Below are 15,600 nucleotides of genomic sequence, written 5' to 3'. Positions count from 1 at the left end.
CTGATTTGGTGTATGTATGGAATGATGTGTGCTTTTAGCATTTGGCAACATCTTATAGCCTTTTTGGCAAAGTTGCAAAAATTAGCTTAATTTGATAAGTGATTTTTTCAAAAGTACTTTTGGTGAAGCAGTTTGTGTTTGGCTAATTTACTTAAAAGCACTTCTGAGCAGGAATTAGTGTTTGACCAAGCTTTTAAAAACTGCTTTTAAGTGTATTTTTCTCAAAAGTGCTTTTGGAGAGAAGCTACTTTTTTCTGCTTCTCCAAAACTGTTTCTGCTTCTGCTCAAAAGCACTTTTTTCGTCTAAATGCTTGGCCAAACACTTCCAACTTTGAAAAAAAGAAATACTTTTTTGGAAAAAAAAGTACTTTTGGCTTGGAGAACCTTGGCTAAACAGGCTATTATTATAATTTTTCCTTCTATCTTTTTAATATACAAAAAATATTTCGAGTGACAAGTACAAACTATTGCACATCTATTCTCACTTTTGTAAATTTAGCGGTAAAATTAATAATTTTTTAGTGTAAAAATCTTTTCACATAAAACAATTGAATATCGAATTTTTACTATCATCATTAAGGGGGTGTATTTCCAATTTCTCAAATCTCAAGGGGACAAGTGTCGTTTTTCCAAAACCTGGAGCCTAATTACCCGAACCCGATGAGCCCGACCCGACTCTTTCGTAATATTATGCTCCTGCAACATTCCCAGCTCTCACTTTCTCTCCAACACCAAGTATTAGTTGCCCCAATTTGCCGCGACACCCTTTAAGGTATGCATTCCAAAGTACTCATCTTAATTTTTATTTTTATTTTTTTGCTATTTGCTCGTTGGAAATTTGGAAATATTCAGCTTTTATTTCAGGGTCCTCAGTCAAAAGAAAAAAGAAATTAACATGATTTTTGTTTTTGTTTTTGTTGAAGCATATGCGGTTCTTAGTGTTTTTTTTAATAACCATAGGTGAAAAGGAATTTAATACAGAAATAGGTGTAACACGTATTAGATGTTAGCACTTTTACCATAGGTCCAGTGGCGAAGCTAGAAATTTCCGCAATGGCGTTCAAATTTAAAAGAAGTGAAAAAAAATTCCGACAAAGGGGGTTCAATATGTGTTATATATCTCTAAAACGTAATATTTTACCTATGTACACGGTGCAATTTTTCGACGAAGGGTGGTCAGCCTTATCACCATGTGGCTTCACCACTGCATAGGTCATATGCTTTCTAGGAGTGGTTTAGCCTTTTAGAGATTTATACGTTTAGAAAATATACAGAGACTCTGAGACTTTTTATTTGTATTTGCGTAATATTGGCATGAGACGAGTTTAAATGGAGTAACGTGGTTAGTGAGGATTCATATAGCCCGACTTGTTTGAGAATGAGGCGTAATAGCTATATGAATCCCGACTTGTTTGAGAATGAGGCGTAATAGTTGTATAGAAAATATACAGAGACTCTGAGACTTTTTATTTGTATTTGCATAATATTGGCATGAGACGAGTTTAAATGGAGTAACGTGGTCAGTGAGGATTCATATAGCCCGACTTGTTTGAGAATGAGGCGTAATAGCTATATGAATCCTAACTTGTTTGAGAATGAGGCGTAATAGTTGTTGTTGTTGTTGTAGCCTTACAAGGATATTTTACTTACAAAGGTGAGTTGAGTATGTATCATTTTTCCAAGCCGGTAACGAAAACCTTTTCGAAAGTTGGGGAATTTTCAACATTTCTAGTTGAGATTGAAGTAATTTTTTATTTCCATCGTTTAGTTTTTACATCTATTTTGTCGGTAAAAGCTGGCTTACATAGAAATTAAGTAAATGTGTTATATCCTTTGGTTGGTTGTTCATGTTATTGTGGTTGTGTTTGAGAGAAGTACTATGTAGCTGTGTTTACCTAGCAGACTCCTCCAAACCGCCCCTTTAAGATGATACCTTTTTTGTATGACGGTGGTGTATGAACCAGCTTAAGTGCACCTCGACTATTAAATGAGGTACCTGCTTCCTCCCACCAGCGCAGGTACCGGATAATTCTATCCACAAATGCTTAGGCAGATGATATTCAATTTAGTGGTTTTTTTTGTTTGTTTTTGTATAACCATCTGATCACCGGAATCAATTGCCCGACTAATCCAGATTCCCACCATGTACGACTCGTTAAAGAGGGAGTGCGCTCCCAACCAGAGGGTATCTCCATTCCATACCTCTATTCCCGGGGCTTGAACCTAAGACCTCTGATTAAGGATGAAGGGATCCCATCCATTCCACCATACCCCTTTGTTGGTGAACCTCAATTTAGCTTGGCCTTCTTGTTGAAGGATTTAGATGGGTCTTATTCATACATTTTCGTAAAATTAAGAATATTAGGGTCTATCGGAAACAGCCTCTCTGCCCTATCAGGGTAGGGGTAAGGTCTGCGTACACATTACCCTCTCCAGATCTCACTTTGTGGGATTTTACTGGGTAGTTGTTGTTGTTGTTGTTTATATAGGTGTGCTATTCTCTGATTGTGCTGTCTATTTACGACACCTTTGTGTCATCTATCTTTGCGTTACACAGTTATCTGAGATAACATAAATGTGAGGGAGGGTGACAATCATATATATGATCTCGGAAGCACTCCAACAGTCTTTCATGGATACCAAGCTTAGCACGTCAAATCTACCGTGGATATGGGTGATTGAAACATTGGCAAGTTCCAATGAGATAGACACGTCTTTACTCATCGGTATGTCTGAAATTACTACTGCTTTGTGACATAAAAGCTGTTTTATTAACTGAGATAATGGCTACTTTGACATTTCTGGTTTATGCATATCAGATTTGGTTAAGCAGACTCCTGAAGTTTCAGATGATATGGGGAGAAATGCAAGGGAACTGGTCTCTTTGAGATTCTTGGAGACCTTGTCTGTCCAGGAAATGTCAAATGCAAACGATGTCGCTTTAGTTCTGAGTGATAAAATTGAATTTGACCGATCAGTTCGCTCTGAAGATGTCCTCCGTCGCTTATTCTCGGGGGTAAGTATCTAATTTTTACTTATTAAATTTAGATCATATGATTCAGTATCTCAGTTTATTGAATGATGTTTATTCTTTAGCTTTAGTAATTCATTTTACAAGGCCGTTCTTCGCTTGAGAGTTTCGAATGATGCTGTTTTTTCACTTGCTTAGATGTGCATTATGTACATTTGACCAGGTCTCATCTGATCAAAAAATGGCTGGGCCTGAGGTGTCCAAATGGGATGTTCAGTCATTTATTACCAAGAAAAGATCTTGCTTGCCAAAATGTGCTCTGCAACAAGTAAGCTAATCTTAATTTATATGTGGAATTTGATAAGTTTGCACATCTGCAATGTACCTGTCTGATTATGTGGGAATTGGGATTTGCTTTGTGTTTAATTGACTATCAGATTAAGGATGCTATTCTAGATACTACCAATCCTCTTTGTGCATCCTTGAGAGAAAAGAGTGGATTGGAGGTCGGCAGTCACTCCAGAGATGGAGATCGTTTTAATACTGTTGATTTAAATGGCATTAAGCAGAGTCATGAAGTAAGAGGCACTGATGGTCAACATGAACATGTTTTACCAAATGAGAATGCAATTCCTCTTTCATGGGGCAATGAGAGTGGCCTGCAAGATAATCAACCGAGGACTCTGGTGCCTTCTAAGAGGAGAATCGATACCTTTACTGTTAATGAAAGAAAATACAGCGAAACTGAACCCATATCAAAGGACAGTTCTGATCGTTGCGTAAAGGCGTCCAAAAAGTTTAAACAGGAAGTCATTAGTCCCAGGTGCAATGTAGTCCATGGTTTTGAATCATCTCAAAGAGATGGAGATTCAGCAGAATTATCTGCTGGAAATCCCCAAGCTATCGTCCGAAAAGGGAACTTGGAAAGTAGAGCTCTTGTTGGAGGCTTGGATGGTAGTTGTGAGCGTGCGGCATCAAAAATGGTTAGACAGAGCATTGGTCGTGATGAGCTCTTGCCTCAAAAAGTGATTTCTGAGGGAAAGGTTCAAAATGTTGGAAGTAGCAGCAAACCTTCTGCTGAATTGAGAACATCCAGTGGCTCATCACAGCAGGTAGTTCATCAAGATTCTCGCATTCATGGAACTGAAGAACATCGGGAGTGCAATCGGGGAGATTTATTCAAAGATGAACCTTCTAAAGGAGCCAAAAATAATGCTATGGAAGATGATAAACCTGAGGTCTCTAGTGACAGTGATGGATATCACAATGAGAAGACTGGCCTTTCAGCAAAGAGAGATGATTTCGTTAACTGCTCTCAATGCACTCAGGGTCAAGATTCCTTAGCAACTCAAAATGGTAGAGAGCTCAATCTCTGTGTGAAGTGTAATGAAGGTGGGCAACTGTTGGTTTGTAGTTCAGGCAGCTGCCCTTTGGTGGTTCATCAGAGCTGCTTGGATTCTGTCCCCAGCTTCGGTAATGAAGGAAACTTCTATTGCCCCTTTTGTGCATATTCTCAAGCAATTTCTGAGTACCTGGAGGGCAAAAAGATGGCCTCGCTTGCTAGGAAAGATTTGGCTTCATTCGTTGGTGTTGGAGCTAGGCGACGATCAAAGAAATCCTCACGTAGCTCACATAGAATAAAGAAGAATCAGTCTAGAGAGGATGAAGAACTGTGCCGTGATAATAACATTAAGGAATCTTTGAATAAAGTCACGGGACCCAGGAGTGCTCCAGTCAGTAGAAGTTCCTTGGACAGTGAAGTTATGGAGATGCCTTCACCTCAACCAGGGGCGTCTGTGCCTCATGAACCCGTGGCAGCTGGACAAAAATCCAAGAAATCGCCACCCAGATTGCATAGATTAAAGCAGAAGCTGTCCAGAGAGCAAGAAGAATTGTGTCCCAATGAGAACAGCAGTAAGAACTCTTTGAATGAGGTCCAAGAACCAGGAAACGCTCCAGTCTGTAAAAGCTCTCCGAATGCTGAGGTTGCACAGACTGGCTCACCTCAAACAGAGACCTTTGCACCTCCTGAACTTGTGCGCGGACAGACTTCTTTTGTAGAAGAAAGTTCTGAAGATGAAGATGTGACCGCTTCCAAATATTGTGTGCGATTCAGGAACGCAGACAAGAACTAGTAAGTCTTTCACTTGAAAACTGCTCAAGTTTGCAAAACCATCTGGTTAGTGTGTTTATTCTTCCAAAAGATTCATCATTCTTCTTCAGCTTTTCAGGATCTGCAGTGTTTAAATGAACACCATGCAGATATTTTTTCATAAGAATCTCTTTATGCTTAACTGAAACAGTGTTATGGTCGTTATCGCCGTTGGAATATGTGATGTTTCATTTGTTATTTTTCTTCTTATTTTCCCCTCTGCACCTTGATCATGGAGAAGCATTAATCATTTTCTAGAGCATTGTGATAATACAGTATTTAGTTTCTTTAGATTTGCAGTACCTATCTTGCAATTCCTCAAGTGAGGCAGAAGCACCTCCATCGAAAAAGTAGAGGAAGAAGCACTAAAGGTACTTGCATCTTCTTTTTATCTAAAAGTTTTCTTTTTATTCTGTTTTCTGTTTTCCTATGCTAGTTCTGTCCTCTGTACTGTCGTTGCAAAGCACCCAATTGCTCTAGTAAAAGAGAAGCTATGCTATACTTTATTTCACTCATAAATTTTAAGGTCAATGGTTTAATTTTTTTTGTTTTACGTGAGAGTTACAATTTGTTTCAGCTTTGTTTCTGCTTTTATTTATTTTTAAGGATTAATAGGGGACTCCGCATGATATCTACATGCCTTAACACCTAATAACAGAAAGTTTAAAGTAGTTAGCACTCTGTACCTATTGTTTCTTATTAGTGTTTTCTGCTACTACTGCAGGACGGAGTGTATATATTTTCAAAGTTTTTCGGATAGATGAAAGAAGATTTTGGAATCTGGAACTGATCGGTCTCAGACGGTCCCCTTTTAAGATTTTACCAGCTAGGACTGATCCCCCAAACTAGGATTCTGAATCTTAGGGGGCCGCAGACCGAGTCCTTTACCAGGTTTATTGGCATTTTAGCAATGAGGCTAGCCAAGCACATTGTACATTGTTCTGGACTTCTGGTAATTTTCTGTCCTTGGTGGGTAAAGAAAAGGCTTAAAAATAGTGTACTATGCCCCTTTACCAAGTTCAGTGATATGCTAGCCAATAGTTGCACATTATTTTTTGTAAATCTTTGACCCTAGGTGGCTATAGAATGGCTTAAATAGTTTGCTATGTCCTTTACCAGGTTTAGTGATATGTGAAATTGTGAATTGAGCTATAAAGCTAGTGAAGAATTACATGTTGTTCATGTAGTTTTTTGCCCTGTGGGGGCATAGATCGTAAGATAGTAATGTCCTTAGTTTAGTACAACCAACTTGTATGATCCTGCGGGTGTCAATCGATCTTTAAAAACCGATTGCCCAACCGAATCGAATCGATTATTAGGTTTCTTTCAATTAAATCGTAGTTTTTTTATATATAAATCTATAACCGTATCGATAATTAAGGTAGGTTTTTAATTTTGCAAAAATAAAGCATAAAAATATTGAATAGGCCGAATAATTTTATATAAGAAAAATATATTTTACATAATTAAGTTTAAAAATAACAAAACGTCTATTTTGTTCTTGGGCTTTGTGATTGTGGAAATGTTTACCGGGTGAAAATAGCATGGACTAGCCAGTTTTCGGACTGGTCATTCAAAAATAGCCAGCGTTTGCAAAGTCATTGAAAAATAGTCACTATTTTGTTGCAGCGCGGAAAGTTTCAACATAATATACTGGAGATCGGTGTACCTGTGTATGAACTTCCAGCATATTATGCTGGAATTCTAACACACGGAAAGTTCCAGCATAATATGTTGGAGATTGGAGCACTTGTGTATGAACTTCCAGCATATTATGCTGGACTAGTATATTATACTGGAACTCCCAGTATAATATAATGGAATTCTAGTATACTCCAGTATACTATACTGAAATTCCAGTATATTATGCTGGGGTATTTTACGGATTTCGAACAGTATTTTCGTTTAGATTTATCTTTACATAAAAAGTGGCTAAATTTCGATTACTTTTGAAAATGTGGCTATTTTGAATGACCACTTGTAAATCTGGCTATTTTTGAATTTCAACAAGCAATTAAACCCAAAGTTTCAACTCTCAAACTTATTATGCAACTCCTATTAAAACTAAATTAGTTCTAGCTAGCATCTTGAGTAGCAAGTTATAGGTATTCCAACGATCTTGTGTAGCAAATTAAAAGGTATTTGAATATCTTTCTTCTCGTATGATTTGGATTTTTCTTATTGGATACTTAATCTTCTAAAGTTCTAATAGACTTTATTCTTCAGTTCAATCTTGATTGGTGTATTCCAACTCGTTGATCTATATTTCTTTTGTGTTTGCTTATCTCTTATGTTGTAGTAGAATAGCAGGATAAATCTCTATTCTGGCTATCTTTTATATTTCCTTGATTCATTGTCTTGTAATTGTAAAAATGTATAGAGAGTTTTGCCAAATTCTTAAGTAAGTACGTATCTTCTCGCGTTCTAACTTGTATTCGCGAATCTTACATGATATTTTCAGAAAAATATCGAAAATTAACTGAACTGTACCGATACCAAAGAAAAACCGAGATGATTGGGACTGTTTTGAAAAATCTAATTTTAATTATACAAAATAGAGTAACCGAAAAATTAGTATGATATAAATTTATAAAATAACTGGTCGAACCGAATCATTGACACCCATAGATCCTACTGTGATGTCAAGATTATAAAGAATCTCCCACCTGTGAAGCACAAACATGGACATGAACCGATAGTTGAAAATAAAAGTAGGCTAATTGAAAAAACATATTTTTAAAGGTATATATGTAATTTTTTATTTTAATAAGGTTCATTGTTTTGCACATTTTTTCTCAAAACTATTTCTTTAAAAAAAAAAAGGTAGAAAAACCGTGCATCACTTTCACTAATATTTGAAAAACTTTCACCTTCTCCCGAATATCATCATTCCTAATCTTATCCATCCTAGCGTGCCCGCACATCCACCTCAACATCCTCATTTCTGCTACTTTCATCTTTTGGATATGTGAGTTCTTAACAGGCTAACACTCAGCCCCATACATCATGGCCGGTCTAACCACCGCTTTGTAGAACTTACCTTTGAGTATCGTTGGCACTCTCTTGTCACATAAGACTCCAGATGCTAACCTCCACTTCATCCATCCTACCCCAACACGGTGTGATCATATGCAATAAGTCATGGATAATATGGTTAGCCATATTACCCGTCGGTTAACCCGTTTTTTTATCCGTATTAAATATGGGCCGGATCGGATAATTTATCCGTTTTTTTATTACCTGTTTTCGATCCAAACCATATCCGACCCGACCCGCACATTTGCCACTCCTAATCTGAATGTAAGTAATTTGAAAGTTCTAGTGACTGAGAAGCTGCAAAATTACCAGCCGCGGATGACCTATATGTGAAAAATAGGATCTTTACTGCGAAATTTAGACAAGCCTAAAGATCCATTCATACAAGAACATAATCAACTCGATCGAGCTAATTTGGTCATAAAAATTAAGAGTTTAAATCTTTAGTCAACTCAGCGACTAAGGGGTCTTCATGCTATGTGTGGAAGTATCAAATATGACGCCTGGAATTCCATGCTTCATTTTTGGCAAAGGCCATAGGTGAAAGAAGTCACTCCAGATAAAATTACCTAACAGGATTAATTAAAAGTATTTGGCTTATGGAACCAAAAGATCTAAAACAAACGAATATCAGAGGAACCTGTACTTCTTAAGAAAAGTGGAGCACATTCTCATGATATTTTTGTAAACAAGCATTCAGCTGTGGTATCAACAGGAATTTGCCACAAAGGAAATGAGGTAACATCTGCTTCAGAAAAAAGTGGAGCTAGTTTTCATGTTTTTGCCAACGAGCATACAGCTCAATAGCATTGATGGAAGTCTTACCACGAAACTCATACATGTGCCATACTGTATGTATCACCTAAATGAAGAAAGAAAAAATTAAACAACGAAAGCAGCAGCTATTGTTACAGGATTGAAAAAGGAAATAAACAAATGAAAAGATTTCACAACTCAGAATAGTGTTGACATTGAATTATCTAGTGTATGCTAAAGGCCCGAAAATCACATTGGCTCTTATGACTTTCTACAAACGTGATCAAACTTAAACCAAACTACGATTGATACTATAGATATCCCGTGCCTTACCAATTTATCACCACTCCACATCGTCCAACCAGTCTTTATTGTGCTAACATCTTTTATCTCAGCCAGCTCTACTATGGAAAATTACAGAAGAATACCTTTAAAACCATGGAAGAAAGGACCAGCAAGAGGAAGAGGCGGGCCCCAGAAAACGCATAGTGCAAGTATCTAGGTGTTCAACGATGAACGTGGGCCCTAGAAGCATTCTGTCAAGCATCATGTTCAAGCTCAAGATCACTGACCAGTGATCTTAACAATGAGATGCACAATACAAGGGAACAACCACCCTTGAAAATTCCAGAAGGAAAGGCATAGGAAGTTGAATGTTCACCTAAAGACAATGTTATAGATAGTGACGAGAAGCCTCAGATTTATCTGAATGAATTCCTTCAACAGCTAGGGAAACTGAATGATGCAAATGATGAGGTGAGCTCCTCCCATCAATATAGAGCTTATAAAATTAGGTAATTTAGTATTCACACGTCATTGTTAGATAAATGTACAAACTGCTCCTTGCGTATAAGATCCATTGCGCGTTTATCTCATCTCAATGAGTATAAAATTTTTAAATTTACATAAATATTATATTAAAGATATATTTGAGTTAACTATAAATAAAAGTTAAAAGAAAAGGTATACGCTCCTGAAAATGATGATTATTGATCTTATTTAGCTAACTCAATAAAGGAAGAAAATATGCCCATAAAAGTCCTCAATCAATATATTCGACTTTAATTTTGTCAAGTTTTATAATTTCATTACTTCAATTTCACAAATTATCACCACTTCCTTTTTTTCATATTCCCTTTTTTGTTTTGGCAAAATAGCGTAACTCTTGAAGATTTAAGAGTTCTGATGTTGGAAAACTAATGTTCGTAAGTTCATCATAGAAAACACAAACAGGATCAGCTAACTGACATAGGGTTTAGGGTTTGACAACAAAAACTTCCATGAAAATCATAACGTGTTAGAGTTTCATGCTTTTATAATGGTGTAAATAGATAGATTTTTAAAAATATATTTTGCACATGTATCCCTTTTCACTCATTACATAGCTTGTAGCTAAAAATAATTATTATAACTTATTAATTAAGTGCATATAAATTTTAAAATATTTTGAGGTTAAAAACAGAACTCGTAGTAATAAAAGTTGTGATTATATTTCTATTATTATTTTATTAGGTACATAAATGTTATTGGTTGTATCTCATGTAATTACATTTATAAATGTCATTATTAATTCATGTATTTAAAATATGAAATTTAATCGCATTTATAATTAAAATGTTAAATTAATATTTGTTGCAATTTGCAAGTATAAAATTATGGCCTTTCGTTCGTAAATGAACAAAAGGAATAGAAACAAATGAAAAGGTCTTTAACGTTAAAGAAAAATGTAAGTTGCACTCAATTAGGTTGTCACTTTTAAAATTCTGGACATTTATGATTAATTCTAGCTGAAATCTAAGTCATTTTATTCTCTTATTAAAACTAGTCTATTTTTGCTAGGAAGATTTTTAATCTTCTCGAATTAGCTATTTGTTCAAATATATAAAAGGTAAAATTTAATTAACTTTGATGTCCTAAACATTAGGATTTCCTACATAATAGTTCAAATAAGGAAAGATTTAATAAGCAAAATATTCGTTAATTTAAAAGTCCTAAATATTAGAAAAATAATTAAATGACTATATTGTCTAGTATGAACTCTATTTTTAAAGGTTAAAAAACGACATTTCGCTTAGGGCCTTCGTGCTTTTAATATGGTATAGATAAGTCCTTACCAGGTAGAAGCAATTTAGCACAAAAAAATCAACTCACACTACACCATCATTTTCTCCAGGGGGCCAAGGCTATATAATGAGGTGTCATGATTTGTGTCTGAGGTCAAAAATAGGATAATATACAGACATAGCAGGGGCATGGACCACATGCTTAAACTCTACTTTCCAGAGCCAAATTAGCTATACAGAAAATTGCTATAGCAGAGTAGAGAAGCAATAGAAAATTATCTGATGAAATGACATCTAAAGTTATCAGAGTATTCAGACGAAGAAAGACTCTCAAGTCTGTTTCAACTTTCACGAGTATTTGAGAGAAGAAAGTTGGAAAACTTTTACCTCGGACATAATGAACAATCTCCAATGATGTCATCTGCAACAGCAAAGTGTAATATTAGTGAGTAATTAATAATTTATTCGAAGAAAACTACAGTAAAACAGAAATTACTTAACACGATCCAACAATATACCTTACAGTGATCTTGAAATCTTTTGTACTTGCTGACTTTAACAAGCTAAATAATACTCAGATACTATTCCCGTGTGTTCTGAGATGTCTGATGACAAGCTGTATTTCAGCAGTCTCATAATGTGCCAATAGGCAAAACAGAGAACCTAAATAAAAGAGCTTCAGAGTTTCAAGTTAGCTTCTTCACGAAATGCATTGACATGCCCCTTGATATTTCCAAAGATTATAAACACTCTAAACTGCTCATCACTTTTCTCCCACAATAAAGTTATATAAGTGAATGTACAACCACATAGTACATTGTCAAGTCAAAATTTGCCTCACATAAAAAATGAGATCTCCATGATACTGCATCCAACCTACATAGCCAGCAGAGCATACAAGAAAGGTGATTTAGACATTTCATGTCCGATTGCCTGCTCCCGGATTATAACCTACAGCTACAAATTATAAGCAGCAACAGTTTTTGGAGCTCTCTCTTGACTGTTTGCAGCACTGAAAAGAGGCAACTAATAATGATGCTTCCAACTACACAACACTACTCATTTCCGTACTCCGAAGCACTCAAATATTCACCATGCTCCTCAAAGTACTCAATCAACCTCTTCAAGAATTTATCACCACTGACTGTCTCAGTATCACATACAAGACAGCACTGTCTCCTTGCTCGTGTCACAGCAACATTCATTCTCCTTCTGTCACTAAGAAATCCCACCTAATCATGAAATGTTTTCATATTAGATTCACCATGTTGTTACCCAGAATGAGCAGTTTAGCTATACATGAGGGTTCCTACAATTGTGAAGAGTACCTCTTTCTTTGAGTTTGATCGGACCATAGAAATGATAATGGCTTCTTTTTCTCGACCCTGGAAACCATCAACAGTCGAGATCTCCATTTCTTTTAATTTGTCTTCATTGCTTTTGAGCTTTTTCAAGAAAACGACCTGCACAAGCATTTTTAGTATAACTCAAACTTGAAACCAGCTTGATCTTTTTACTGTTAAATCACACTTACCTGTGCAGCATAAGGAGTGATTAATCCAATATCTGAAGCTCGGACTCCGCTTTCGACTAGTCTCTTTGCATGGGCAATGGCAACCTCAGCTTCACCTTCATTCAATGTGCTATCTTCCTCGTCCTTTTTTTCTTCCATGTCACACCTGAAATATATAGTGTTAAGACCTCAGCATAGAAGTTACAGGTAGAATTTCTACACGTACACAGATTTTCGTTCTGGTACCAGACCACCTCGACTTTCAACTTTAGAACTTTCCTATTTGAAATGGGAGAGAAAATTGAGATGAAGTGCCAGTACCCAGCTATGTCTATGAGCAGAAGGGTTGATTCTGTGGAAGGTGTTTTCTTCACATCCTCTAGGTGATATAACATATGGCTAGCAACACTTGAATGGGCTTCAATCTACAATAAAAAATGCAGCAGAAAAGTTTGGATAAAATTAGGTGCCAATATGTTTCATTGATATTATTACATTAGAGTGTAGTAGAAAATTAATAATGACGGAACATTTTTATTTTCAACCAACAGTTAAAAATGACCTAGCACCTTATTATCATACAGCTCTCCGGATGACCAGTTCATAATCAGTTCATGCATGCGGTACTGAACAGTGAGCATAGACGTGATTTCATCTCCATATAAATCTGCTAAACGTTCAAAAAGTGTCTTTCCCAGTCCTTTCTTCTCAGCTTCTACACTTTGAATGGTTGGAGGAAGCTGGAGATGATCTCCAGCCAATATACACCTTGATCCCTGTAAGCAAGGAACCACATCATTAGCTTACTAGTTTGCTCCAGAGTTGATAATTAAATATGATCCCTTTTTCATCTGTTTTTCACTTCTTCTATTTCTTTTTCAGTGTTATTAAAAGCCATTGCATCCCTGTAAGCAAGGAACCACATCATTAGCTTTACTAGTCTGCTCCAGAGTTGATAATTAAATATGATCCCTTTTTCATCTGTTTTTCACTTCTTCTATTTCTTGTTCAGTGTTATTAAAAGCCATTGCTTTATTGCTTAAAGCGATGTAAAGCGAGCGGTTATTACTTCATGGATGAAGCCGCACGCTTCGAAAATGTGCACTTAAAACAATGGCGCGCAAGGTGATCAAACAAAAAAACGGAAAGTTCTTTCAATCTCAGCTTTGAGGAGTTGGATTAATATTCGAATTATTATATATTTTAATTGCAATTTTAGTATTGTAGTACTAAATTCATACAATGTTGGTAATTTTTTATTTTATGTAAATTTTTCATTTCATTTCAAAGAAGAGGGTGCTTCACTTTTCACTTTCGCTTCAAGCTCCATGAATCTTGTCGCCTTTTGCTTTTAGATACACAGATTTTTCAGAAATATGGAACAGTAAGAGCACAAGCAACTGCTACATTGATTAGAAAATCGAACCACATTAACCCAAAGTGCAACTCACAAAGCCACCAACATATGCGAGACACCCAAAATATTGAATAACAATAGTATCAGGAGAAGTTAATCCATAAGGGCTTTAGAATAGCCTGTTAAGCTACTTCTGATTAGCTTCTTTATCATTTTCTCTTGATTTGTTAAGAATCCACAGACCTAAACCTCCTCCTCCAACACTAGAGAGAAGTGAGTGGGATAGGAGGAAGACCATAACATAAAAAGTTTAAAAGAGACCTCCAACCAATAAAGTTGTTTGACTGTTTCTATAAGAAAAAATCTAAATTCACAAGATATAGCTAATCACTCAGTGACAAGGAAGCAAACCAATGCAAAAGTGCTGACACTCTATATACAAGGCTGAAGTAAAGTATTATCTTTGACTTGATGATACTTCATTCCACAAGGATGTTAATGACTTATCTCACATAAGGTATGTCCAATAAATAAATATCTTAAAGTAATCAGTCTTGAGCACAATAAAAATGACCCAATTACTTGTCCATGGCAAGAGGCAAGGTGTGGCCCCACCAGCAAAAACCCACTTGCTTATTATGAGAATTTTTTATGTACCTCTCTGGCAACACAGAAGGTCCTTCCAGTTATGCAGGCTGTGTCTTAGATGTATAGGTCTCATATGTCATATTCCAGAAAATGGACAGGCAAGTTCAAAAACTTAGCAGAAGATCTTTCATTTTCATTTTTCATTTTTCATTTTTGACCTTTGGGCAAACCTGCAAATTCAAACTCAGATGCCCGTCTGCTAACTCAGCTAATTACATGGATTTACTACTTATATTGTGTAAGAGAACTTACAACTCAACTCTCACTCTCCTACATCCATTCATATATAGAGAAAGTTGATGTTATATTAATCAATAGTCTAGCAGGAGTTACCTAAAGAACTGATTGACAGTTTCTTAACATCAAAAAGAATCTAGCAAAAAATTGATCCATAGAATGGATATTTAGACATCAGTGATAGCATGTTCACCTTCAATAAAGCAATCCAGCATGCTATTTCCAATGCCTGAGCAGCTTCATCAATAATAACCAAATCAAATGACATGCCGTCCAACTTCTTGGACAATGCCCCAGTCAATGTTGTCAGGACTACATCCGCATTCTTAAGAACATCTGTTACTGCTAGCTGCTGCCTTTTACGCTCTTCTTTGGAGAGAGACTTGAGCTCCCTCCTGATATCCCTCTTTGCATTTCTATCTTTAGCTTTTAATAACTTTCCATTCAATGTCTGCAGAATCCATCATGAAACAAATGGGACAAGGCAACAGAGAATAATCAAAAGTAGATACACAAAATCAGTCAGACCTTACTGAACTGCAGAATAGGAAAAAGGATATCTTAAACCTATCATAATTCAAACTTCCAAAAGAAATCCTTATACTGAGAGTTAACTTCCTCTGAATCTTGGACAAGCTAAAGATTAAGTGACAACAATTGAGTATATCATACCTTCATCTCCTTGCGGATGTCATTTGCAAGAGCACTATTATCACCACGTAGAACCTATTGAGAAAGAAGAGATTACAAAATGTAGCCCTCAGTCATTAAAAGAACAACATGGAAAAAAAAAGGCAACTAATTGCGAGTCAATATAGTTCTACCCAGATCAAAAATTCGAGAAATAAAAAGGGGGGTGAGGGGGAG

General features: G+C 36.1%; 2 protein-coding genes across 4 annotated transcripts in view; one reads left to right on the top strand and one right to left on the bottom strand.

Moving 5' to 3' along the window:
* On the top strand, nt 685-6,426 carry LOC109225351. 3 transcript variants are annotated; one of them, XR_002067902.1, is made up of 7 exons: nt 685-772; nt 2,558-2,726; nt 2,820-3,016; nt 3,195-3,299; nt 3,409-5,105; nt 5,416-5,494; nt 5,848-5,860. XR_002067902.1 is itself a non-coding variant. In XM_019389981.1 (7 exons), the coding sequence occupies exons 2-7, from the start codon at nt 2,603-2,605 to the stop codon at nt 5,970-5,972; spliced, it is 2,319 nt and encodes a 772-aa protein (XP_019245526.1). In that variant the 5' UTR covers nt 685-772; nt 2,558-2,602; the 3' UTR covers nt 5,973-6,426. The 3 variants fall into 3 exon arrangements, 2 of the variants coding, with proteins under 2 accessions (XP_019245526.1, XP_019245527.1); XM_019389981.1 differs by having other exon boundaries at nt 5,424-5,494; nt 5,848-6,426; XM_019389982.1 differs by having other exon boundaries at nt 5,407-5,494; nt 5,848-6,426.
* LOC109225350 (DNA-binding protein SMUBP-2) overlaps nt 8,655-15,600 on the bottom strand; it is a 12,440-nt gene continuing 5,494 nt past the window's right edge. The window contains exons 9-17 of the mRNA XM_019389980.1: nt 15,406-15,459; nt 14,927-15,184; nt 13,061-13,267; nt 12,813-12,916; nt 12,513-12,657; nt 12,307-12,441; nt 11,497-12,210; nt 11,366-11,399; nt 8,655-9,021 (exon numbers count right to left, since the gene is read on the bottom strand). Coding sequence (XP_019245525.1) covers nt 12,034-12,210; nt 12,307-12,441; nt 12,513-12,657; nt 12,813-12,916; nt 13,061-13,267; nt 14,927-15,184; nt 15,406-15,459 — 1,080 coding nt within the window. The 3' untranslated portion in view covers nt 8,655-9,021; nt 11,366-11,399; nt 11,497-12,033. The remainder of the gene's footprint in view (nt 9,022-11,365; nt 11,400-11,496; nt 12,211-12,306; nt 12,442-12,512; nt 12,658-12,812; nt 12,917-13,060; nt 13,268-14,926; nt 15,185-15,405; nt 15,460-15,600) is intronic.

Source organism: Nicotiana attenuata, chromosome 5 (genome assembly GCF_001879085.1).
Source record: "Nicotiana attenuata strain UT chromosome 5, NIATTr2, whole genome shotgun sequence".
In the NCBI taxonomy this organism is placed as follows: Eukaryota; Viridiplantae; Streptophyta; class Magnoliopsida; order Solanales; family Solanaceae; genus Nicotiana; species Nicotiana attenuata.
Note: the sequence above shows the minus strand (reverse complement) of the source record. Positions and strands in the feature narration are given on the sequence as shown.